This window comes from Bacillus rossius, chromosome 1, assembly GCF_032445375.1.
Source record: "Bacillus rossius redtenbacheri isolate Brsri chromosome 1, Brsri_v3, whole genome shotgun sequence".
NCBI lineage: Eukaryota > Metazoa > Arthropoda > Insecta > Phasmatodea > Bacillidae > Bacillus > Bacillus rossius.
This window is the reverse complement of record NC_086330.1, coordinates 298,668,738-298,695,000: the sequence shown is the minus strand read 5'-3', so window position 1 is coordinate 298,695,000 and position 26,263 is coordinate 298,668,738. Positions and strand designations below refer to the sequence as shown.

The following is a 26,263-nucleotide window of genomic DNA, read 5'->3' as shown; positions in this document are numbered from 1 at the left end:
AGCGCAACCCTGCATGAACACATTTGGATTTTCTTTCTTTATGAAGGAAGCTGTTCCTTTATGTCTGCCAATCATTGTTGAACAATTATCTGTGCCAAATGACAAGCAGTTATTCCATGTCAAACCCCTCTTCTGTATCTCTTCATTAATCAAAATGAAGATGTTTTCTCCTGTGTTTTGAACTTTGCAAGCACTAACAGCAAGAACTTCTGAAACGATTTTTCCTAGATCGGATCTGTAGGCCGTTACGACGATGGGGTATAATGTAACCTCTTCATTGTCATTACTCCCATCAGTAGCAATACTGAAAGCTGAATGCTTTAAGTTATCAATTATTTCGGCTTGGGACGTCTCTGCAAGTGATTTCACAATTGCAGTAGTCTTTGTTCGCTTGCAAGCATAATTCTGTGCGATATTTGAATCTGGACACATTGATTTTAATAAAGGGCTGAAATGATCTGCAACAGCAAGTGGTATGTTGTGCTCGATGAGAAATGAAGTAAAAAGAACTTCGGCATTTGTAGTGGGATCAGCAGTCTCAGTTTTAAAAAAAGACATCAAAGTTTTATTAGCATTTTTTACTTGCAAATTGTCCATGTGCTTTTTACTACTTACGTGACGCTGGCAATCGTTTTTACCTCCATGTTGAACACTAAAATCGCACTTGCACAAATTACAAAACACGTGGTATTCAGATACACTAGACACGGCTAGACTTGTCCACAACTGCGAATATTCTTTGCGATACTTTTGTGAATTTTTTGGTTTGGAAGCCATGTTGAGTTCACACGCACGCAACATTTATATATCCCAAATATTTAAGGTAACTTCAAATGTAAAACTTGATAACTACACATGACGCTTCCCGCACAAAGAACAACCAACAACTGGACGGATCGATGTATCGATGAATGAGTCGAAAAGCCAATCCACACGCCCGAAGCAATACACAGATCGATTGTATATAATCGATATTTTTCTCGTGCTTATACAAATACAAAAGTATCTTGAAAAAGCGAAGCGGGATGTTGTACACCATACGTGTTTAAACAACTTATCTATACACAAAACACATAATTCACAATAATATGCTAACTCGACTAGTTCCACACAATTTTAAAGTGAAAACAAAACTCTCCCCGAGCGTGGGAAAATGATGCGTCATACGATATACACAGCTGTAGATGCGTACGTGCACAAGACAACGGCCCTTTTTTTTTTTATCTGAGGCTGATTATTCCGTAGCTTAAAAACGGAATCCGTACTTCCGTAGCAAGCCACAATAATTTGTATAAACTACGGACAATTCGTAGAACTTGGCACCTCTGGTCAACATGCATGCACGCAAGGCACACGCGTGCAGTGGCTATCTAAAACAATTGTTTTCGAACGATTGAACTGTCCGTCCGCCATTACGTTGATGACGTGCTCGGCACTCGCTGGACGCAGCTCGACACGGTCCGGCTACGGCGCAGTCAAGAAGCTTGAGGATGTCGGCACGGTCCGGTGGGCCAGCATCAAATGCAAGCACGCACCCTGAAGTTTCGGAATTTTGTTTTTAAAGAAAAAAAAAGTGGGAGTAAAATGGGTAGAAACAATTTTTATGTAGTTGAAATAAAATAAAATGCATTAAAATAGTGTGTAAGAATGAGAAATCGCAAAAATACTTTACAACAAAAAATTTCCTGCACCTTGGCCAGAATTCCCTGAAATTTCCCTGTTCTCCCTGATATCCTAAATTTCCCTGACTTTTCCCGGTTTTCCCGGTCTGTAGCCACCCTGTTTAAGTTTTTAATAAACATTCACACTATTAAATTGTTATCATTATTAAAATTACAAACAAATTATATTTTTGAGATACAAACAACTCTTTTTGTGTCAAACATTTTCCCTGAAGTGATAAACAAACATTCACAGAACACTGCTACTTGGCAGACAAATACATTTTATTTACTTTATAGATTAATTTCTAGCTCCAATAAATCAAATACAATTTTTTTTTTAAATTTAATTAAATTATAACCCATAATCATTTAATAGTTCCGAAATTGTTATTTTCTTGTCTTAGTATTGTTATATTACTTAGTGCACATTTCATTTATTGTTTTTATGTCGTGTCTTATTTTATCATGTGGTCACTACTTGTGTGTGGTGGCTGCTGGTTGTTGCTTCTGCTTGCATGTGGTGCATATCTGCATGGTTGATTCCCTGCAAGTAGTGCCAACTTATGCGTAATGCTGACCTACCTGCGGTGCCTGGCCAAATGCAGTGCCTGCATCTATTTTGTTTTAATTTTGTGAATTTTTGTGTACAAGTTTTATTTTGTAATTACATGGATTGTACGTGTGTGTATTTGTGGGTATGTCATGCCCACCACTGGAGTTCTCAAACTTTCCTTGGACATGCCACAAATATAAATAAATAAATAAATTTTATTTGATAACTTCTCTAGGGATAAACAATGTACGTAGTCCTTACAACTATACAGCTGCTAGTGTTTAAATTTTTGAATTACCCTTACTCAAAATAATTCTTCAAAACATTTTTATTGAATAAAAAAATCTTTTGAATACTAGAGAGTATGGTATTTGAGTATTTGATTGGCCTTTGCCAAAGAAAAAAGTTTTTCCTCCTCTCCTTTATAGGTGTGTTAGAAAAAGTCACTTATGGACATAATAATTGAAAGGGCAAGAAAAAATTTGAATTTTAGGAAAGAAATACAAAACAAAGAATACTTGCTGACAGCTAATTAAAGAGAAAGGTTATGGGTTAGTATTTTCTGAGACGAAACCAATAATTTTGGGAACTCAGAACTACAAATGTTGCTTTCTTTAAACACCAAAAGTGTGAAGCTGAAGCTGCCAATATGGACTCATAAGGCTCATGTTGTATCATGTCCAGCTGTGGCACTTTTTATTGTTTTTCTTGTCACTAATTTGTATATGTCGTTAATAAATCATTATCTTAGTTGTTTTCTTAGGAAAGTTTTATGCATTGGCCTAAATCATTTCTTTTGTAATGTGAACTATTTTTGAAACTATTAATAAATATATTAGTATTATAGCTCTTTTCAACTAACTCAGTTTGTGAGATGAGCACTCGCTGGTGTTGCAAGCTAATTATATTGGCTAATGTTTTTCACTGAGTACACTTTTTTAGAATCTTTCTGCTACTTTTTGGTCTGATCTACGTACAACATGGCTTAAACTTTTCCTGCTCTAGATATAGCCGTTTAAATATGTAAAATCATCTTTACTACCGCTTCAGAGTGAATAATTAGAGTTATTCCCCCTTAAATGATAATGTTAAATGTTTTCGATTTGTAATATTAATTTTTTCTGTATATTATGTAACTATTATAATATTCAATTGATTTTAAAACTTAATTTTGATGGATCCACCACTCATTATTTAACTAAAGTTTTCATTTAAAAATTTTAAGTAACCAAACAAAATACTCATATTAATGTACTATTTAATTGTTTTTAATATGTTCGGTTTATTTATGATTGCAGGCCATGGACCCAAAGTAATATTTTTTTAAATTTACCCATCTATTAATTATTTTTGCTTGCTGGTAATACCTTTCTTCGTATTATCTTTTGGCCAACATTTTCATCATAACATAGTAGAATAATTAAAAACTATCCATAATGCTTCGACCTTATAAGTTGTAGAGTTTTCAGTAGCCTCCAAAGTCACCTATTGAAATTCTGTATGATGTGACAACGCTGAAAGACTACTCGAATAATCTACCTGTCACAAGGGTTCATTTATTGTTACCATCTTTTATCGCATAATCGTCGCACGCTCATAATCGCCGCACCAATATTTAAGAGGGTCAAAATTTTAATAAAAAAAAAAACATCTCGCGTAAACATTGCATGATGTTTTTGGTCTCGCTATTAGATTCTGAGCGCTTTGTGTAGGTACCTTTTCTGTATAAAACGATGTATTTTAAAGTAGAAATCCAATATTTATTCAGAAATTACAACTTACTTATCTAATTAACGGAAATACGAAGTTATCTGATGTGTAAATTTTCTTTTAAAGACATTTTTTAGACGTTATAACCTTTATCTGTTCGTCTGTGTCGCTGCGGTGTACCGCTTATAAAAATGTGGCCAGCGCTAGTTGGCATCATTCATGTTTGGTTATGTTCCTTCCCATATAGAGCGTGCACACGTAGTCGAATATCGATATAGATATCTCGCCGATTGCACGCAACGCGCGGTCTCTGTCGAGTGCCGAGTTAAACTACATGTGATGGCCCGCACTCTTTCGTTGTAAGTGTGTACGTTAGTTTACACTCGCATTCAAATTTTGTTTTTCTATTTAAAGTTAAAGAAAGGTTTTTTGTTGCATGACTTATTAATTTAAATTTTTCGGCGTGCTCTTGTACACTCCACTTTTGAAATAAACGTACTTTCCATGAATGGGTTTTGTTTTCATGAATTACTTTACCTAATAAAAATTTTTTTTCCCGCATAAACGACGCATCCTTACTTTTCAAACTTGATTTTAGTATAAAATGTGCGACGATTATGCGATAAAACATGGTACGTCAATATTACACACCTGTAATTCTTAAGGTGTGTAGTTTACTATGTATAAATTGCATAAAACTTTTTTTTTTCAGATATATTTTACACACTTTCAGTTACTTCTAAAAGTCAGCACAATATTCGTAGCTGAAAAATGTCCCCTCCACATGACTAGGTTCACATTCTGGTCTTTATCTTTATTATTTATTTTATCACTTAAAGTTTTTATTCTATCGTTCCATTTTTGAAATATTTCCCTTTAAAGATTTGTAATGTTTGTATTTATCAAAAAGGTATTAAAAAAGCCAAAATGAAGAGTGAAGTCTAGGGCGGGGTTTATAAACTACACAAGATGCAATAAGTTAAATAACTTTGTTTAAAATACCAGTTTATCAATTATCGTAGATTATATTAGTAATTATATTAAGTGTTCCAAGAACTATTAAAGATGCAGACGTTATGCATATAGAAGAAGGCTACTATTTTCTCTTTTATCATAAGTGTCACATATTGTACAGAGAAGCAAATGAGATTTTAAATAAAATTATTAACTATTTCACATATTTTTTGTAAAGAATTATTTAAAAAAGAAGCATGATAAAGAACATTTTCCTACAGTTTTACAGTTTCAAGCTGTAGGGTTGGCAACTCCAGCCTACGGACGCCACTCGGGGCTGACGACTCACCAGTGGAAGGTCGCTCATGGAGAGCACGACAACACCCTGGTAGCGGGGCGTGTTTTCCGTGATGCGGCCCAGCCCAGACTTGAGCACGTTGTGTCCGTACAGGAACTGCTGCTCCGCTGACGGCTTCAACCAGATCTTGTACTGTGGGGAAGACGCAGACGTGCAGCACTCAATGGACTTAATAATTCAGACTTGTCAATAGTGCCAGGCCGGTCAAATCCTCCATCATCATCAAATCTCAAGAAATGAAAAATAAAAAAAAAATATTTAAAGAATAATATTGGAAATGTAGTAAGTATTACAAATTTAACATAGACAACTTCGTAAGTTTACTAGGTATATTCTATCACAATTTCTGAAGACATTACACTACTGTAGCAACATAATTATGTAGATAAAATTAAGATGTGTATTGATCTGAGATACTTAATTCATGAAACACATATTTAAAGGGTTTTATGCCATAAAACCAAAGTCAAAATTGTTTGTCTTGTATTTTATTTTATTTTTGACCCTTGAAAACTCGGATTAGAATTCGATGGATGGATTCAAAGTACTCTTAAGGATTCAATTTTGAGATTAAACTGAGAAAATAAGATACGACCCATCACTACTTATTGTTATTAATCAGGGAAATTTCTTTTAGGAGGGACTAAAAATATGCTTTCACTGTAATTTGTTGTTTTTGAACCTGAACAAATGAATAAGGACTTAATGTCACATTGACATTGAAGCCATTAAAGATGATGAAGGGAGATGAGACAACAGAGCACTGTTAGGAACACGAGTTCCCTTCGATCAAACACCAGCTCTAGCAATGTCTGGATGTGATACCAACCTACTGGGGATGGAACCCAGTTCGCCTCGATGGTGAGGCGAGGGCCTGGCTCTTCATATGGAACAGTGTGTCTGCATATACACGGTGAACCAATTTCAGGACGTTATCAGGACCTTTAATTCAAGTTTTCTTACAAAGTCTTTATATCACAGGGTAATTTGTGTATATAACTATTAGTAAAACCATACATTATAAGAAATATACAAACTGTTTGCAAGAATTTTCTGATTTCGTAGCACGAATGTGCCAACTTTTATGTTAGAAAGCTATAAACTTTTCAAATATAATTAAATTTGCACATGATTTAAAGAACACAATCTCCAATTAATTGTATTTAATGTAAGACTATTAGACTATAGAATGATGCGAGGCATAAAAAACCAAATTCCTGTTAAGAAAATGCTGCTAGAAATAAAAGTTTTGTTACTTTCAGCATTGATGCTTTTTCATGATGTTTGTGACCTGCAGACATCCTGCGAACGTAACACAAAATGCATGGACAGGGAACACACAACACAGGATGGTGCACCTGGGCATACGGCGCCAGGTAGCTGAGCGCGGTGACGTGCAGGTGGAACCGCCCGGCCTTGGTGAACTTGCCGAAGCAGGTGCCGGCACAGACCAGGTGCTCTGGCGCCACCGTCTCTGCCAGGTGAAGGATGCGTTCCGACACATAGTACACACGCTCCTTCCTCTCCCGGAAGCAGTAGGTGCCATCCGGCCGGTCGATCAGCAACTTCACGTTGCTCCCGATGCTGCGGACAGGCAAGAGGACACAGACCACTCCCACTGCTGCCAAACTCAACAAATATTTCAATACAGACATGATATTAAACATTTTTATAGACATTCACTATTGCTGATTTTCACTCTATGCTGTAAAGAAACCACAACAATGGACAAGAAAGATGACAACACAAACACAAAGAAAAACAACCCAATATCAGCCAATGTCAAATGTTAAATGAATAGACAGTACAGAGAATTCTGTGTAAGGTATTGGCTAAGAAAAAATATCACGTCATAGGCGAAAACAATGGGCTGACAATGACGAGACAATTGTAACAGGAACAGAAACACACAAACAACAACCTTCTGACTGATTCCATCGACGTAACATTTTACATCAGTTGATTTAGGCTTGTTTTTCTACATAGACACACTAGACTCACCTGATAATTTAGGTTGTTACTGTTGGGTCTAGTCAGCAACACTGAAATGAACCTGGTGTCTAAGGCTTGGCCTCACACGCAGAGTTGGTTATAACAATTTCATATCTTTCCCATTATTTAAGGGTGATTCTTGAAAATTCACATGGTAGCTCCTCCCTTGCAATATAAATCTAGTCATAATTTTTTTAACGTAATACTTACTAAATGTTTTATAATAGTGGGAAAAAGTCATGCAAGTATTGCTTGGTAAATATTTAATTACAAAATTTGTGACAAAAAGTAAACACAAACAAATGTGAATTACAAACTACCCTCCCGGGCTAGCTCAAAATTCGGTCTTAAGTGGACATTCATACACATACACACTTGCATAAATCATTTGGGCGCTGGAAAATATTATTTTAGTTCCCAAAAAAAAACGTTACTATTGATTTGTTTACTGAAATAATGTCTCTCAGACACCAAACTGATATTAGCGTATTTTTGATACTTGAAGAAAATTCAGTCATTGTGGCAGCCAGCTTATGAACACAAAAAACAAGTAGTACATGTACAATTTACAAACATGTTACACAATAACTCTTACTGATTTCTGAACCAAACACATCAACTGTTCGCAGGTACTAGTTAAAACCAGAAGACTACGTCCTCGGAACAATGGTGCAATCACTCATACATTGCTGTGGGCAAAAAAAAATACAAACTATGGTCAAAAATTCTACTTTAAAAGTTCCAAAAACAAAAAAAGGTTTATGATAAAAGGTAGCACCCAGACCATGGCCACTAAATTCTCTGTAACTCACATAATTATATACTTTTGTAAGACACTGCCCTACCCATGATCAATTCGGTAGCTCATCCAGACAATGGCTGAGGAATGAGGGTATGTAGCTGCATATGCCCAAAGGACGTTGCAAGTGCGTTACCTCTCCAACCAATCACAGCACAGCACTCATTACACCAATAGCAATATACAATTTCTGACCCCTCGTAGCAACGTGTTTCACAGAAAAATAACGACATGAAAAAAATCACATTCTGATGACATATTTAACCAATCATAAAGATACCTGGATAAATTACCAGCCAATACAGGCACATAGCAACAGTCGCCCAACAAACTCCGTTTTTTCTCACGGCTAAGAACATTCTGTCTATAATTATTCTCCTCCTTACACAACAGGCCCAACTACTGCAACAACTTACCTTTAGACAAAGAATCATGGTGAGGAAAAAAAATCACACAAAAGAAAATTTTGTTACTATGCTATTTTGAACAAAGCGATAACTAGCAATTAAAAAAAAAAAAACATGAAACCATATAAAATAAGTAAATTCACAACCAGATAAAAACCAAAACCTATGGACTTATTCACTAAAAAGTAGAAAAATTGTCAGAATAACTTGAAAAGCATGAAATAATGTAATTATGATTATAAATATAATATAGCAAACATAGGAATACTTTGACATCGTTCGGGCCTGAGGCCTTCTAGCCCGATATGTCACTACCCTCCTACCCCTCTTTCTTCTGTCCCGTACATTCGAATCTCCCTCGGCCGACGTGTGCGTGTGTGAACGCCCGGCAAGAGGCAGAGTCGAGCCAGTGCTTCGTTCCCTCCTAATTTGTATTTAAGTATTATTATTGTATTTATTTAATTATCCCTAGTGTTGTGTATTTGAGTTCAAAAAATAATACTGTATTTCATTTGTTTTCCTTTCTGTAGAAATGCTAAAGGGACGCTACAGACTCAGACTTGCCGAAGGCCATCCAGTAACTGTAACTTTATTTAATTATTTCTTGTGTAAATCATTTATTACATGGTTGCGATTCATGAACCGCTAGGGTAAAATATTAAAGGTTTTTTTTTGTAATTTAATTGGTTTTATTAAATATGTCACGGCGCGATACGGCTCGGAATAACGGTACTATCCGTCTTGGCGTGCAACGCCATTGTCCTGCCACCCCGGCGGCCATCGTTCACCCCAGTCGCTTCGCATCACCACCCGAGGTAGGACGCACTCTGCACTCCGAGGACTTCAACTTCGTTATACTAACCCGGTAATTCTGTTCCATGTAATTTTTCTTAATCGTCTTCGCTACCCTCGAAGCCTACCTCAGGGGTCGTCTGTTTTCATTAATTACGTTGTAATCCGTAAGGAATTCAGATATTACCACGAACGTAATGTCCGACCACATGGTGGCCGGACAGCCCGTAAAACAATCGTGCCGCAAGGCTATAAACAGTTTAAACCTATTTTGTAGTTCTTTATGTAACGCGCTCAAGCGGGAATTGTACCGTGTAGACTACAATAAATCGCGTTATCGAACTTGTCTTTTTTCTGTTTGAACACGTGTGCCCTCCAGGTTGGCGTGTGGGATGCCATAAGAGCCCACGACGTTATTTCATAGCGTGCCCAGGTCAATTATTCTGTAGGTAGTGTACGGAGGTTGAGTCATGTTCCCACATGGGCGATGTCACGCCCAGAGTTAAGTGTCTCATCCGGGTCCGTGCACCTTAGACACGGTGGCGCCCTTCATATTTAACGTTTCTCTAACGCTCAAACAACCGCCGGCGACATCAACTTTTTAAAATGAATAAAAAGCTGTTATTTAAACACTATAAGCAAACCTAAAAAATGTCCTGAACATGATGAAACAACAAAATATATTGTTACTTAAACCATTTAATAAGTGTGGAGGACAATAGCCTGGATTGTTACATGCTAGATGTTGCACAAGTGCAGCTACCACTACAAACATAAATATGCACCTGTACATTAATTTTATGTTCCATTATCATCAAGTGTTTACATGCAAATAAATTTAAAACAAAATTGTAAAGATTATATATCTGGATGTCTACAATTGCACACTGGATAAATTTCAGAACTTTTTCAGGACTTTTAAATACAATTTTCTTAAAACTTTTTATCAATCACTGAATGTATACATACACACACAAAATTTTTAATTAATATGATATAGGTAGATATTGGTATGTATTATTCCCATAAACATTCAGATTTTTAAGTTAGAAAACAAACACTTTTTAGAGAAAATTTCCATATGAATTAAATGGACAGTTTCCAAAATTATATTTAACATGTACTAAAAATTAAAGTGAGCCATAAAAAAAGTTATTTTAGCAAAAAGGATGTCAAAATTAAAGTTTCATCACTTTCAGTGATGTAACTGTTTATTTTGGGACTTTTTCTTGACTTACGAGACTATTCTTAAATTTTGAAACTTCTTTGTGACCTGTGAACATCCTGTATTTGCTTATCATGTGCTATAAACATTAAAATACAACCAAAAAACTAAAATTTTGAAAAGCTTAAAATTATTAAAAAAATTTAAAGTTAGTAATGAGGACAAATTATGATACATAGTAACAAACTCTATAAATACAGTTTAGCAATTGCAATTAACTTCTTTTTATATTTACACAGGGTTCACACCCAAAATTAACTAAGAAGCCTAACTTCATGAACAAAATTGGAAAAATGATTTACTCCAATAAGATTGGCTGCGGAATCAGCCGGACAAAACTGTGCAAACCAAAGTGGATGCAACAGAACACAGGATAAAACACAAATTAACCTGTCAGTGTTTCTGCTGACGCAAACTGATTATGTAATGAGACATAAGCCACTAGTTTTACTACACCTTCAAATTAAAAAAAAATTAAAAAAATAAGAGGTAGTGTCCCGGGCAATATTTTTTCATAATAAAACCAAGTTTTCCAGTGAAATTCCTGATTTTGTGTATATAATTATTAAAACTCTTGATCCCTTTTTAACAGTGGGAAACCTGTTTTAATCATCTTCTAGAATTTGAGTAGTCGTAGAGTTTAAAAGTTTTTTCTGAAATTATGGTCTTCAAGTCACACTACCCTTGAAAAACTATCCTACAAAGGAAATTTGTTGATGCTAATTATTTACCCACCCCATTCTTTTTAACCACAAGTATGCGAAAGACTGCTTTTGGACGAAAACTGTCGCATGCCAAGTTTAATGCAATATTCAAAATAATTAACAAACCACAGAGTATGCCTTCTGCTCGAGATTCAGCTGCAGAATGGGGCCAGCCAGAATTAAAAAAACTGTTTCACTGGAAAAATTAGTAAACTGAAAATTAGAGGAAGCAAATTTTATGTAAATAATAAAAAAAATATCCAAAATATAATTTTTTTTTATACTTTTTGATGTGTTCTCCAATCATTACAAAAGAGGGTGTTGCGATACTTCAAGTAGTTTACCAGTAATGGACCATTTTAAAGAGAAGATGTTAGGTTATGTACATTAAAACAGCATAAAATAGGAAAATGGTTGGTTAGGTTACCTATATAGATAAACTTTTAAATTGCTTGAACATTGATTAGCTACATTAAAATACTAAAAAAATAGTAAAATGGTTGGTTGGTTTAAGTTACTTACATTTTATGTCAATTGATCAAACAATTTTACAGTACATTTAATGTAATAATTATACATAACATAAAGTCCACACTATTTAAAAATATTTGAATACCTAACCAACCGTTAACAATATTATAAGTATTTTAAATGTAGCTTACCTAACCCCACCAAACATTCTCACACTATAATAGTATTTGTAAAATGAAACCTAAATGGTAGAAGGGGGGGGGGGGGGGAGCAGATAGACACAATTTTCATAGACTTTGAAGAAGCATTTGATAAAGTGGCGCACAAGAGGCTAATGGTGAAGGTAGAGTTGTTGGTAAAGGATGACAGGGTGGTAAATTGGGTAGAAGACAGAGAGTGAGGGTGGGAGAGGAAAGGTCTGAAAAGGGGGAAGTGACATCAGTTGAGCACTGTATGAAGTGGTGGGGTAAGGTGTACATCTGCAAGGGGATATGATTACTCTGGAATGATGGAAAGAGAACGGGATGTCGCTGAATGTTGGAAAGACGAAGGTGGTTATATTCATGAGGAAGAGCAAGGTAACAAGGGACAGTAAATATGTAATAGGGGCACATAATAATGGAGGCTGCGCAGTATACATACTTGGGGGTGACCCTGCACAATAACCTGGGATGGGCAGACAGTTTGGTGGGTGGTGAGTAAGGGGAGAAGGGCACTGAAGTTGCTTGGCAGGACCCTAAAGTGAGCAGGGATAAGGGTAAGGAAGAAAGCATACTCCAAGTTGGTCAGGCCAATGATGGAGTATGCAGCTACCCTATTGACTGAGGTAAGGAGCTGGAGAAGGTGCAGTGTAAAGCAGCGAGGTGGGTGATAAGTATGCGGGGAAGAAGGGAAGGGCAAGAGGGGGAAACGCATAGTCTAATGGAAATGATTAAAGAGTTGGAGTGGGAAGCATTACAGGGAAGGAGGAGGGTGGACAGGGTAGTCAGGCTGCCTAAAGTGATAAAGGGTGAGGGGGGGATGGGGATAGCTGGGAACTAGGGTGCATAGAGGTGGGTATAAAGGGCAGCAAGATCAATGGGTGGAATTTCCAGAGGGTGTGGAGGCAAATGGAAAGAGGTAGGCACGCCTTCCTTGTTAGGACAGGGAGTACAATAAACTGGAAGAAGGAATGCTGGGGGTGAAAGATGCAGGGGATCTTAAGAGATGACTAAAGGTGGAGGTGGGGGGGGGAGGAGGAGAAAGTGAGAGAATGGGAGGACTCTTTGCCACAGAGTGAAAGCCCCAATTGTGAGTGTAAATCAAACTTGTTTAAATAGTAAACTACTGATAAACTAATTGAAGTATCCCAACTTCTAAGAGATTGATTGTAAAACATGTCAGGAAGTAAAAAAATGCATTTTGGAATTTATAATCCCCCCCCCTCTTCACAAAAAAAATTAAACACTCCTTCAGAATTGTTAAGTAAACATAAGCAGCATCCAAATTTTGGACTTTCCGTAATTTTCTTACGTCGTGGCTTTTCCAGAAATTAATAATAAAATCTAAAATACTTTTGTTGAAAACTAGAAACATTCCTGTATTTACCTTGAAAACAGAATCTTTATATTCCAAATGGTTTCTGAGAAATCACAGTTTACAGCTTACATTATAATACCTATGCTTTGATGCAACTGTCACAATTTTTTTTTTTTTTTTACATTCTTATACATGGAGAATCACAGAATCAGCAAACCTAATATTACCATCAGTCCATTCCGAGGTCGCATTTGTGCGTGTTTGGTATAAATATTACAAATTTGTTATATTGTGAGAATGGTAATTGAGATTAGGTTAGTACCATTAAAATACTTTAATATATTAGTTAGGTTAATATAGCTACATTAAAAATACTGTATAATATATTCAATAGTTGCTTAGGAATTACAACGTTGCATAACAACCAGTTCACAAAGTCCATTCCAACGCCCTAACAGTTCTCAAGTTCACCATAGGTTACCAAAGTTTGCCGCTTGCACAAGCAACTCAGAAGCACATATAACAGTTTAAATACACATTAATGATGTCCATGTTGTCTTTAATCTTTCATAGACTTATTTAAAGGAATAATTAGAGAATAGTCTATCTACATTAAAAATACTTTTAAAAAGTGTGAACGGTTGATTAAATTAGTATAACCACATTAAAAATACTGTGTAATCGTGTGAACGGTTGGTTAAGTTGTAGCATTGCAGTATACATGCCTCGTTAATAAGAACGGGTTAGGTTGCCAGTATATTTTATTCTGAATTTATAATTATTTAATAATCATGTTTCTTCTGTCAACCTTTCAACTTTGTTCTGCTACTTATATTTACGTAATATTATGTGTATGAGATTTTCTATTATTTATTTAAATTTGAATATTGTATTATAATTATATAGAACAAGGGTTCTGTGTCTGGGGTGATGTGTAGAAAGAGAGAGGCAGAAGAGGCCTGTAAGTGCGAGTGAGAACGAAACAGTGATTCCCCAGTAAGAGAGAGACTGTAACGATATCTCGTCACTGCGTGGGAACTGGAGAACTACTCTCCCATGGTGTTGGAGAGAGAAGGAGAAAGTGAATCCCCAGAGTAAATCATACCAATTGTAAAGCTTAAAGTTTGATGTGTAATGGCAAGTGCTGTGTATATTTGTGTATAGCTTTGTATAATTTTTTGTTTTAAATTTCGTAAATAGGTTAGCCGAGCTGACTAGCAGCTAAAAGGGTTTTAGTTGAGCGCCCCTTACCTTTCGACTAGCTCAGGAGCCAGAATTGATTAAATTGTATGTAGGATGTAAAAGGAAAAGGAGTTATAAACCTTTGATGATGATGTTTTGTTGTAAGTATTAGAATAGTAAGGTTAAGTATAAAGAAGAAACATGAGCTATGTCACCTAATGAAAATATAACACATACATATGGATTTAAGTTTGGTTATATTTTTTATGAAACTGCTAAATTTAAATTTACACTTTGAAAAGTAAAGTTAAATATAATAAATATGGTTGGCAAGGTATGGTATTGAGAAATGTTTAAAAGCTTTAAACATAACATTTTATGAATTTTGCGAATGATGTTTTTCATAAATTATAATGTGATAAAATTTAAATCATTAGAGATTTTGTGTCTGATAGTAAAGGTGTATGCTCTAAGATTATACAGGCTGGCCACTATATTTGTGATACAAAATTCCAGGTTTTTTCAAGATTTTCCAGGTTTTGCAATATATATATATACAAAACTACATGTTTTTATTTATGTAATACATGATACAAAGCACACATTTTAAAACACGGGAACTTTATAGTACTAAATATAAAACAAAAATGCACAAAATGTGATACATACCTAACTAAAAAAAAACAGATAACAGTTTACTAAATATATATTTGTCACATAACTTAACCTTATTTTGTGTTTCAAATTTCTTCGTCTATGAGAGCTGTCTGTTTTAAGGCATAATCATTATTTTGACTTTTTTGCCTCAAGTTCTCTGAGGTTCTTTTCAGCTTGTCTTTTTTTTTTGCTTTTACTTTTGGAACCAAATATATCTGGTATATTTTGTGCGTATTAAACAGGGCACAACACTGGCCGGCTGGTGGTTGTTTTCATTCAAAACGTGGTAAAGAATTTGCAAGGATCAGGCTGAAAACATCAGGCTATACGTGTAAGTTATAAGGAATCTTATTATCATGAATTGAGATATGTTTTTCGAGTAGATATACACAGCGACCGACCGGATACTAGCCCGCGTCTTGTTTTAACTGTCGCAGAGATGTTTATTTGGACAGCTCAAGCAATTATCTTTTACCGTGGGTTGATAGAAAAAGGTCGCTTCACCCAGCATAAAAAAAGGGGCTACGCCACTTATTCCCCACGCAGGAAACACACTGGCTGCCGTTTGTCTCCCCTGCATTTATTTTTCTTCTAACATTCCACGTCTCGCCTCTCGCCTGAGCAATAACGAAGCGATGTAGCAGTTGCACCACGCATTGGGCCGTGTTTATGCTTTGTTTGGTGACCGCAGGAGGTCCAACATGCTTTTATTCTGTATTTTCCCTTTTCCTAGGACCACTGCTATTAAAATACATTAATATTTAAGTTTGAAAGCTTGTAAATTCCTTGCCAGAGATGACTGGACTCTAACTTGGTGTGAAAAGTGGTATGTTTTGACATACTTTTTTTTGGCGGGTTGGGGGGAAGGAGGGGTCTGAAAATATTTACTACCATCTCCCCCCTCCCTCAACTCTTCAGTACCCTATTCACAGTAGCCAAATTTTCGGGCGAAAGGAGGGTGAAAAGAGCAGTTTCTCTGAAGGTTTTTCAAAGGGGAGGGAAGTTGGGGTGTTATAAGGGAGGACACTAGATGGTGAGCTAGCCTTGAAGAATGTTACAGAGGGGAGGGCGTCATGAAGCCGCTGCCGCCAGCCAGCAGGGCGAGCTTAGTGTGCGCCCACTCGCGTTGCGGAAACTACCGCTGCCATATTTCTAAAGGAAATGTCCCATATTTTTTTTTTTGTTATTCTTACATGAACATTATTGGAAGTGTTAAAGCCAACACAAAAATACGATGTGTGTTTAAATTAAAAGATTTTAATGATCTTTCATTGCGTTTTTTTTAAAATATTTTTTTTTCTGATTTTTACATTTAGGTCAAAATTTCCAATTTTTTGACGGTTCCCGAGAATGTATTCGTAAAATCACTGCTTTGTTAAATCTGGTGTTCGTGAAATCGGGGTTCTGGTGTACATAATTATTATACATTTAGTATTATTATTTTACAAATTTTAAGCGAACATAGCATTACCGACGTTAAAGGTACGTTAATGCGGAAGGTTTATCGGCCGGCCTCAACACACAGCTGCGAATATTCATAAAAAAAGTGCAGTGTCGTTAGTTACTGGACATATTTGACAGTTAATTGATAAGCGATGGATTACAAGACGTAGTTTATAACACCGCTAAACCGTTGGAAGCTACTAGTATAAATTAAAGTAATAGAAGTGCAAACGTAGGACTTAACTTTGTTACAGGAAGCGTTGGCTTCATCCTGAGCAGGTTGAGTAGAAAAAAAATTCTGTAACTTGCAGGTTTCTTGATTGGTTATTTATAAATCTATTGTGATTCTTAGATTTGGCATGGCTTGTAAATGCTCCCCAACCCATTGTATCAATCTTGAAACTTTTATTGCATACCTTGCATCTCGCACAAGTTCTGTCTTTCGCATCCTCAGTAGACCATCGAAACTCAAGACTCATAACGACAGGAATACCTAGTAGACATTGCCTCAATGGCTTCCTAACAAACTACACAGCATAAGACAAACATTGCTCGAAGACTTGTACTGAACAGAACAAATTAGAACAACACCCCGTGTTGCACGCCGTAGTGCGGTTCATATTCCCCCTCCCTCTCTTAGTGACGTATTACAACTATGAGAAAAGAAGAAACATGACACGCCTGGGAACACTACAGTCGCTGTCAACATGACACTGTATAGATTTGCCGCGTGATTATCAGACGCCGCAATGTACGTCTTATATAAGTTGTGGGCATTTACACCACAGCATTTTCCCAGGAAAGAAGTAAAATTCCAGACAGTTTCCCGGTTTTACCCGGGCCCTATCAAATTCCTGACATTTTCCCGGTTTTTCCCGTTTTCCCGGTTTGGTGGCCATTCTGATTATAGGCTGGAGTAGTTGTCTTGTAATAATAGAATGATACATTCGAATGTTGAAATGTTTCTATGTCAATGTTGAGCCCTGGAGAATATTTTGCTGTAAAATTAATGGTTGTTTTTCTTTTTGCGAGGTTGTCTGGGCGGCAAGGAGGTCAACGTTAAATATGTTTTCCAGCAGTGTGACCTATGTTTTTCCTTTGCAAAGACGAATCCCTTCTCCTTTGCCGACCCCACCCCTCATGTGTCGTCGATATTATTGTTGGCATTCAGAACCAGGTAAATGTTGAAGAGAATAAATAAAACAGGTAATGTATCAAGGTACCAGAGAATTTGACACTTCAGTTTGTTTTCAAGTAGCATTAGAAGGATCTTAAGGCACAGAATAAAAAATATATTTAACATTCATATTGCTTATAAGTTGGTTTCAAGAATTTTTTGCCCCAAATAATTGAAATGATGAGGGTTTTACAAATGTTGAAAAAACTTGGGTTGTGCATTATAGATCAGAGAGGATATGTTACAGAGTTTAATTGCAAGATGGTTAAAGGAGTAACATTATCAGCAATGTTTTGCTATTGTGTTTTCGAGGCAGCTGGGAAGCAAGGGTTTAAATGTAATTTGTATCAGAAAACAGGCCTATTTTGTTCTTCAGGGCAGAGAGTCCCTTCCCCCTTCGCCGCTCCCACCACTCTGTTGAAATGTTTCTTATGTATTATTATGTTTTGCTTATGAAATGGTATAAAAGCCAAGATTGAAGGAATTCCACTGTAAATTATGAACATTGTTATATTGTACACACACATACGCAAGAGGTTATGAAACTTTTACAGATTATTGTTGATACTAAATGAGATGATGCAAGGTTGCCAACTGTTTGGAAATATGTAAAGGATAATATTTTTGGTCTTTTTTTTTTGAGATTGATATAAAAAAAATTGATAATGCTTTCAGTTTAAATAATGTTGTTCAAAGATAAATTTATGTAAACAATTAAACTTTTTTGGTACTTTTTGATTTAATTCTATAAATTTAATAAAAAAGTAGTGGGGGGGGGGGGTTATCTAGCATTGCAGTATACATGCCTTTTCTACTACCTAGTAAAATTGTTAATAAGAACGGGTTAGGTTGCCAGTATATTTTATTCTGAATTTATAATTATTTAATATACATGTTTCTTCTGTCACCCTTTCAACTTTGTTTTGCTACTTATATTTACGTAATATTATGTGTAATGAGTTTTTTCTATTATTTATTTCAATTTGAATATTGTATTATAATTATATATTACATTTTTATTAGAATGCAGATGTTGCATAATGATTCTAGAACAAGGGATTGTGTCAGGGGTGATGTGTAGAAAGAGAGAGGCAGAAGAGGCCTGTAAGTGCGAGTGAGAACGAAACAGTGATTCCCCAGTAAGAGAGAGACTGTAACGATATCTCGTCACTGCGTGGGAACTGGAGAACTACTCTCCCACAGTGTTGGAGAGAGAAGGAGAAAGTGAATCCCCTGCAGGGTGTCCACACAAATCTGCAATAAAATTTCCCTGACTTTTCCCTGATAAAAATTTCAAATTTCCCTGACCAATTGATTTTTTTGAAACTTGCCTATTTCACCATTTTTGAACGAAATAAAGAAAATCCAGCCTCCACCATCCCCATAGCTGGCCTAGTTCTCTCTTCACTTTATTTCTTTTTTAGTTTAATTTTTATTTATATTTATAAAATTGAAAAATTATCAATACAAAGGCTAGAAAGCAACAACAAAATCAATAAAAATGCAACAAAACACAGTAACAATGAAACTAAATATAGTATGTAGTTTGAATGATATTGGACACTAATTTTAAATGGAATAAGCAATAGTCATTAGTTAGTAGTTTTTAGTCTTTAAAACACTGATTTAACGAACTTGATACATTAATGATAGCTTCTAGTTATTTTTCATATTCTGAAGAAGGTTTTTCTTGCATTCAATTTCGATGTCTTCTTTCTCGCTCTCCAATTTCATGATTTTCTTCTTTTCTTCTAGCTCCCTAAGCTGTTGCTCAATTATCCTTTTTCCTTGCCGTTGTTTCTCTTCTTCTGCATTCAACTCATTTTTATTTTCCAAATATGCTTGGTATCTTCACCTTGAAGCTCGCACAGAAACAAGCATGCTTCTTGTAATGGTCACCTCTTGTGTTCCACCCATATTCTTCACAGCATCACAAATAATACGTTGAGCCACTAGAAATTCTTCCAATAAATTTTCAAGAAGGAGAGACTTGTTTATTGATAAGCCACTTTCCACGGAAGCATTCCCATGTGACAAGATGAAACAGAGTTTCATGACTTTCCACAAATCCTCAAACCTCTTGTCATTGCCAATAAGTGAATGAAAAAATTCATCTAGTCCAAGAGTATCAATGTTGTGAGTGGCAAAATCTGTGAAACTCTTTTTCCATGTCTCCGATTGAGCTTCTGCAGTCAGAGTAACATACTGCTTTTTGGCTCCATCAGCCAGCTTTTCCGAGATCCTTTTGGCACCATGTAACTCTTCAAGAACAGTGTCGACTCTCTTCAAACCCAAACCTGACTGGAAGAAAATAACCTTTGGACCGAAGCAAGTTAATCCTCATACAATATGTGATTTCAGAGGGCTTTTCAATTTTAGCTTTTCTACAATGCTGACAAGAAATTTTTGAAACTCATTTTTAAACATAAGTTTCTTCTTGTCAGGTATTAGATTTTCATTGTCGGACAAATCTAAAGTCATCAGTTAATGCTGTACTGGCTTCAGCAATTACTTCTTGCTTGACAAATCTCATTAGGAGATTCCTAACAAGTTCTTGAAGTGCTGTGTACAGGAAAGGCACCAAAGGTTTATGACTTTGAAACCGAACCAAGAAAGGTTCACACTCTGATATTAGACTTTTGAAAGCTGTCATACTGACTTTCAGAAGAGGGTCAGCCATAGCTTTTTTGAGACATTTGTAATTATCATTTCCTGGAAGTGATTCTTCTTCAAGAAATTTCTGAACATTGTCATATATTTTCAGTGCTCGTTCAACACAAGCTCCATTTTCTAGCCACCTCACAGAAGTAAACTTAAAGGGAAAGTCTTTATTCTGTGTAATGTCTATGTACTTTGCTCGCCGTGCTGGACTGTCTTTGAAAAAACATACATGGCTCTCAGAACGGAATTAACATCCCAACCAGCTGTTTGATGACCAGTCTTCACAGCTCCATTAACTGTATGTAAGCCACAGGTGCCAATATCAAGGAGAGATTTTCCATCTGGATTGTCATCTTTCAGTTTACTTTCAAGTTTCTTATAAAAACTATGATTTACGTTTGGCCCATCCATCGAAACTTGCAACAAGTTTTCTAAAGGCCTTCAGAGAATCCTGCCAACAGATGTACAGCAGTTGCACGTCCTAAGAAAACATTGTTTCAATAACGTGTGCAAACTCTTTGTTGGTTGACATCCCAAAAACGTACAAACATGTCCATTTGACCCCTCTGCACCACCTTATTAAGTGATTCATCAAAACACACTACATAATCACTGCAGTTCAAGTCAGACTTCAAACAATCTTTGAAATAAGGGGCTAATCCATGATTAATTACATACGAGGCTTTAGTTTTCTTCATTGAGAAATTCTGAGCTATTTTGCTATCGTGAAACATTCTTCGGAAAACAGATACACTTCTGTCACAAGCGTTCAAAGACATCTTCCCTGAAACTACCTACTTCCAGTGCCCACATTATTACTGCTGATGTAACATCATCATCATTCACTGTGAAAAACTTCACATTAGTTTGCTGCAAGACTGGAGTTAAAGAACTACTACAGGATGAGTCTGACGTTGAAGATGGATTTGATGCATGTGAGCTACATGATGGAAATGAAGGCACTTCACACTGCTCAGTTCTAGCGGATTTGGTGAAAAACGAAATTTTGGGTTGCAAACATGTACTTTGAGCATTTTTCACATGCTTTGGTCCCTTAGCATGAGAAAGAACAGACTGTCTCCCCATATTACTAAGCTTGAAATATTTCACGCACACTTTACAATAAGCTAATGAAGAATCTCCAGGCACTAAGTCTAACCAACTGGCAAATTCTGGATTGTTTGTAATCTAACCATTGTTTATTAAATGTACACTGCTTAGCCATGGTTCCTTCAACTATAGAAAAATGTTGCAATGACACAAAAATTGACAGAACCAGGTCTACACCACCTGATGGAGCAGTTCAGTTTTTATTTTCACTATTAGATCACACTTTTTCAAAACCTGAAACACGTCACCAAAACAAATCATTGACATTAAAAATATGTACACAATCATATACAAAAAATATATTTGTTGTCTGTTTGCATTTCAGTTCTTGTAATCTTCAATTCAAATAAATACGAAAATTTTATCATGCAGAGGTCTGCATTGTATTATTTAACAGTTTCTGGGAAAGACAAGGATACAAATACATGCATATACAGTTTACCACAGTAAAGTTCCTACCACTGCATGGGCAGACTTTCATAAAATTACAATATCATACTCAAATGCATTACGAAAAATTCAAATTCAAACAAAACCTTGCATACACCATTACATTGTGTGCGACTGTGTCTCAAACCATGACCTGGAAAAAAAAATGCTTTCACAGTCTGGGTGATGGCAGACTGGAGCATGACATTTCCCCCTCAAATTGCTATCATTGGGGAATCTCCATGACTTTCCCATGATCTAAAGTGAATTCCCTGACCAACTTCAACTTCCCTGACTTTTCCCTGACTTTCCCTGATTTTGCAGAATGTGGACACCCTGCGCCTGTTTCGGTAAATATGTAGAGTCGCGGTATATGCGAAAAAAAATGCTAAAAATCCAAAAATACTTTTATTCTATGCTCTTTCACTTCCTCTTTTCAAATCAACCGGCGGAGATAATAAATTCCAAATACTTTAGGAGATATCAAATTTTTTAATTTTCATCACAATACCTGCGTATTCATGCTGCGAATACCATTGTTTCTTGTTTACGAGTATCTATTATGTTTCTTATTGGACAATTTTGTCACATGACAGTTCCGTGATTGGGCAATTTTGTCACGTGACAGTTCCGTGATTGGCCAGTATTCAAATGAACCAATATGTGATTATTTATTTATTTATTTATTAATGTTCCGTCGGAGGTATCGTGACGTAGGTGAACGACATCATTTCCTTATAATGGCAAAGGAAATGTACCCGCCTCCAACTTAGGTGGGCTTTTAACGTTTCTAATTTTAAAGTCTTATTTTTTATTTGGATATTGTTGCGCAAGTAATAAGTAACAAAACAATTTTAAGTGAGTTGTTAATGTTCATCATTTGTCCGGGTTTGTTAGGTCAGGTCAGTTACATTATAAATACTTTAAAACTACAGAACCATTGAAATTAAATTATATTATTTTTAATGTACGCTTAATTTGAAAGTATTCATAATGTAACTGACCTGACCTAATCGACCATTTTAGTTCGTACTGTTCATCCTTTGTCCCGGTTTGTTTGGTCAGGTCAGTTACATTATAAATATTTTAAAACTAAACAGCCATTAAAATTAATTCACATTATTTTTTATGTCCGCTTAGTTTGAAAGTATTAATAATGTAACTGACCTGACCTAATTGACTATTATATTTATTACGCATTCACGAACACACGGCAAAATAACAAAAATGGCGTCGTTCGAATGGTTGTACAGGTGTTGTATTGCTGAATTAAAAAATTTGATATCTCCTAAAGTATTTGGATTTTCTTATCTCCGCTGGTTTTAATGAAAAGAGGAAGTGAAAGAGCATATAATTAAAGTAATTTCAGATTTTTAGAATTTTTTTTTTCTCGCAAATACCGCTACTCTACATGTTCAAAATAAAAAAATTAGATATCTCCTAAAGTATTTGGAATTTCTTATCTCCGCCGGTTGATTTGAAAAGAGGAAGTGAAAGAGCATAGAATAAAAGTATTTTCGGATTTTTAGCATTTTTTTTTGCATATATCGCTACTCTACATATTTACCCCTGTTTCTATGTGTGAAAATGGTTTTCAGTATATATGTTTTTCTGTGTTCTGATTGGCTTGTAATTGTTAGTGTGAATGAAGAGTGTATGTGATTGGTCGGTGAGGTCATGTGACTGCCCTTCCTGCCTAGAGGAACCAGTGCCATTATCTCGTCAGTCGTCTGTCGATCGCTGCACGAGGGCGCGTTCGGTGGCTTCTCGCCAAATATGTAGGAGAATTGTGGAATAGAAAATTTAACGTTGGTGGTCAGAGCCATGCCGAGTTTTAAGTTAACCTAACATTTTTATTTTCATTCGGCCATTTAATTAGAAATTGTGACCATCTTCGTCGGCATTTTTGCTCGTGGCGACTGTGTTTCGCCAGGTGCGGCCAGGTTTGGGGCCTCGCTAGTTGTGTACTTCAAGTAACTTTTTACTGAAGGACTTAATCTACGCTTGTTATTTTTTTCTGCTTAATTTTCATCGCCCAAGCAAAAAGCAATTATCGACAATTAGATAGATGAGCTGAACGCGTGAGAAAAATATTGAAAGTGATTGGATTCGGTTGTTTCGTCTTTCGGACAATAAAAACTCTCAAATGAAAAAGAAAGAAAATCTTTTTATTTCATTAAGTGAAATGTAATAAAGTCAGGATACCTACATCATAAATTGGTAACTCCTAAGCAACCATTAAAAATATTTTAAAATATTATAAATGTAGCTAACCTAACCTAATCGACCATTATCAATATTTGACTAAGTTTTCCAAAACATAAAACATGATTTCACACGGGAAAGCAAAAAATGGCGACGGCCACGTCAATGCACAGGTACTGTAATGTAATCTATAAACGGTGATTTTTCAGAAACCAGTAGGAATTTTAAAATGCTGTTTTCAGGGTAAATAGAGGAACGTCTTTAGTGTTCGAAAAAAGTACTTTTTGAATTTTATTAGCGGAAAAGCCACGACGCGAGATTTTACCGATTTTTTACTTAAATTTTCCCAGAGAAATCCTCAAAACTGAACTTTCGAATAGTAACAAAATGTCTATAACAAATACAATGGTCAAGAATGTTTTCGAACAAACACACGTGGACTAGCGTGTAAGGCCGAGAAATAAGACGTGGTGGGCCTTAGAGTAAGATAGATTAAAATGAAAATCATTTCAATATTATACTTTCAGCTATTTAATTTATTACCCAAAGACTCAAAATTATATTAGATAAAAAATGCAGTTATTAAAAAAACACCATTTACAACGTACTACTTACTATTTCGATAACTTTTCGAAAACCAGTTTAGTCCTTGATTCAGACAATTGTTTCATTTCGACTGTTTAATAAGCATTCTTAAATAATGAATATGTTATTTAACTCCACGTGCCGAGAAAAGTAAATTTGTTTACAAAGTCTCCAGCATAGATACCACAATGGTATTCAGCCTTATTCAGCCATTCTCTAACAAAAGGAACAACTTAGAGATTGAACAAAACTAATTTCTTCCTTCCAAATATATTTTAAAATTCATTTTTATGGTTATTTAAAGATTTCTGTAATAGATTTTTGAATGAAATTCCATATAAATTAAAAAAATAAAATATAACAATTTTTCAATTTTTTTATTTTGTAGAATGAAACTGACTTATAATGCTCAGTGCTTCTAAAACTATGTATTAATTTAAAATGTTTGACCAAAATATTATCCATTTTATTTTAGTTAGTAGTAAAGTTATTAATAAACACTTTAGATTTTATATTTAGAACCACTCCCTGAACTTAAAAGGCAACAAGTTACCTAAAGTCACCGTATTGGTTTCAATATTTTCTATACCATAATAATATTTTTCGTTTAGTAGCAAATCTGATTTTTTTTTTAAACGGTGAAGATCATACAGTAATAAAGATGAGAAAATCATGAAATATTGTCTCTTGACAACTTTATTACAGTTGAAGTCGTACTGCTCTGGGCAGTAAGCGATGTGCTCAGATCCCAGCACCGTCTGCTGCTGTAAAAGTACACCCTGTGGCATGGCCAGCTGCCAGTGGTGTGTTTTTAAAAAAATTTTTAAAGACTATAATCAGCAAGATGGATATCGTTATTAATTCAAGCGTAATTTATGCGATCTTTTACAGCCATTCCGATACAGATAGGCAGCATCTCACTTTTAAATAAGTGATATTGTTAATGCTTCTTCTGCTCCCATGAAGCAAGAGGTGTGTCCTTGTACGTATTTCCTCATTCCTACATGGCCCACTGGTGAGGTCAGACACAGTTTCACGAGCTTCCAACAATTTCTTGCTTTAACTGATCAGTAAACATCATAGTTATTTAAGTATTGCTTTAAAACTTTTTCTTATTTCTGGAGCCCCATGTGCATCGTTGAACGTGCTTTTTAAGCAGGGGGAATAACCGCTCTTTTAGTTCTCCGACCCGCACAACAGAGGATGCAAGGAGGCAGTACACTTATGGGACTGACTGAGTATGGCATTTCTATTCAAGTAAACCACTGACAGGGATGTGTACCGATCACAATGTTTTGGACTGACAGTAAATGCCATCTAAAGTTTGCCGTCGTCCGGCTTCTCGTGTTCGAGTCCGGGCGTGGTTCCTAGCGGGGAGGCTGGTTTTTTAATGAAAGTGTATCCGGGAGGGCCCCAGGCTAGCTTTGTGTCTAACCAAAAGTTGGGTCGTTGGGTGCGAATGCCCCTGCGTGGCCTGCTAGGACTGTCGGTGGTGGTTGCGGTTGGAGGGGTCCCTGGCTACTAACACATTACAGGCCCTGTGCAGCATAACATGCTGATTCCTGGCTGGGTTAGGGAGACTCACACAATAACGCACACGGATTCGGTTTTGTACTGTCGGTGACACGTCGCGCACGGAGTGTGCAGAGTGGACGTTTAATTGGTTC

General features: G+C 35.9%; 1 protein-coding gene across 3 annotated transcripts in view; it reads right to left on the bottom strand.

Annotated features, from left to right (window-relative positions):
- Window positions 1–24,839, bottom strand: part of LOC134527805 (60S ribosome subunit biogenesis protein NIP7 homolog) — a 57,567-nt gene extending 32,728 nt beyond the window's left edge. For 2 of the 3 annotated variants that reach the window (XM_063360752.1, XM_063360753.1), the window contains exons 1-3: window positions 24,627–24,829; window positions 6,598–6,823; window positions 5,231–5,371 (exon numbers count right to left, since the gene is read on the bottom strand). In XM_063360752.1, the coding sequence (XP_063216822.1) occupies window positions 5,231–5,371; window positions 6,598–6,823; window positions 24,627–24,682 (423 nt within the window). In that variant the 5' untranslated portion in view covers window positions 24,683–24,829. Of the gene's footprint in view, window positions 1–5,230; window positions 5,372–6,597; window positions 6,824–24,626 lie in introns of all 3 variants that reach the window. The other variant, XM_063360754.1, reaches the window with a different exon arrangement.
- Window positions 24,840–26,263: the final 1,424 nt, after the last annotated feature.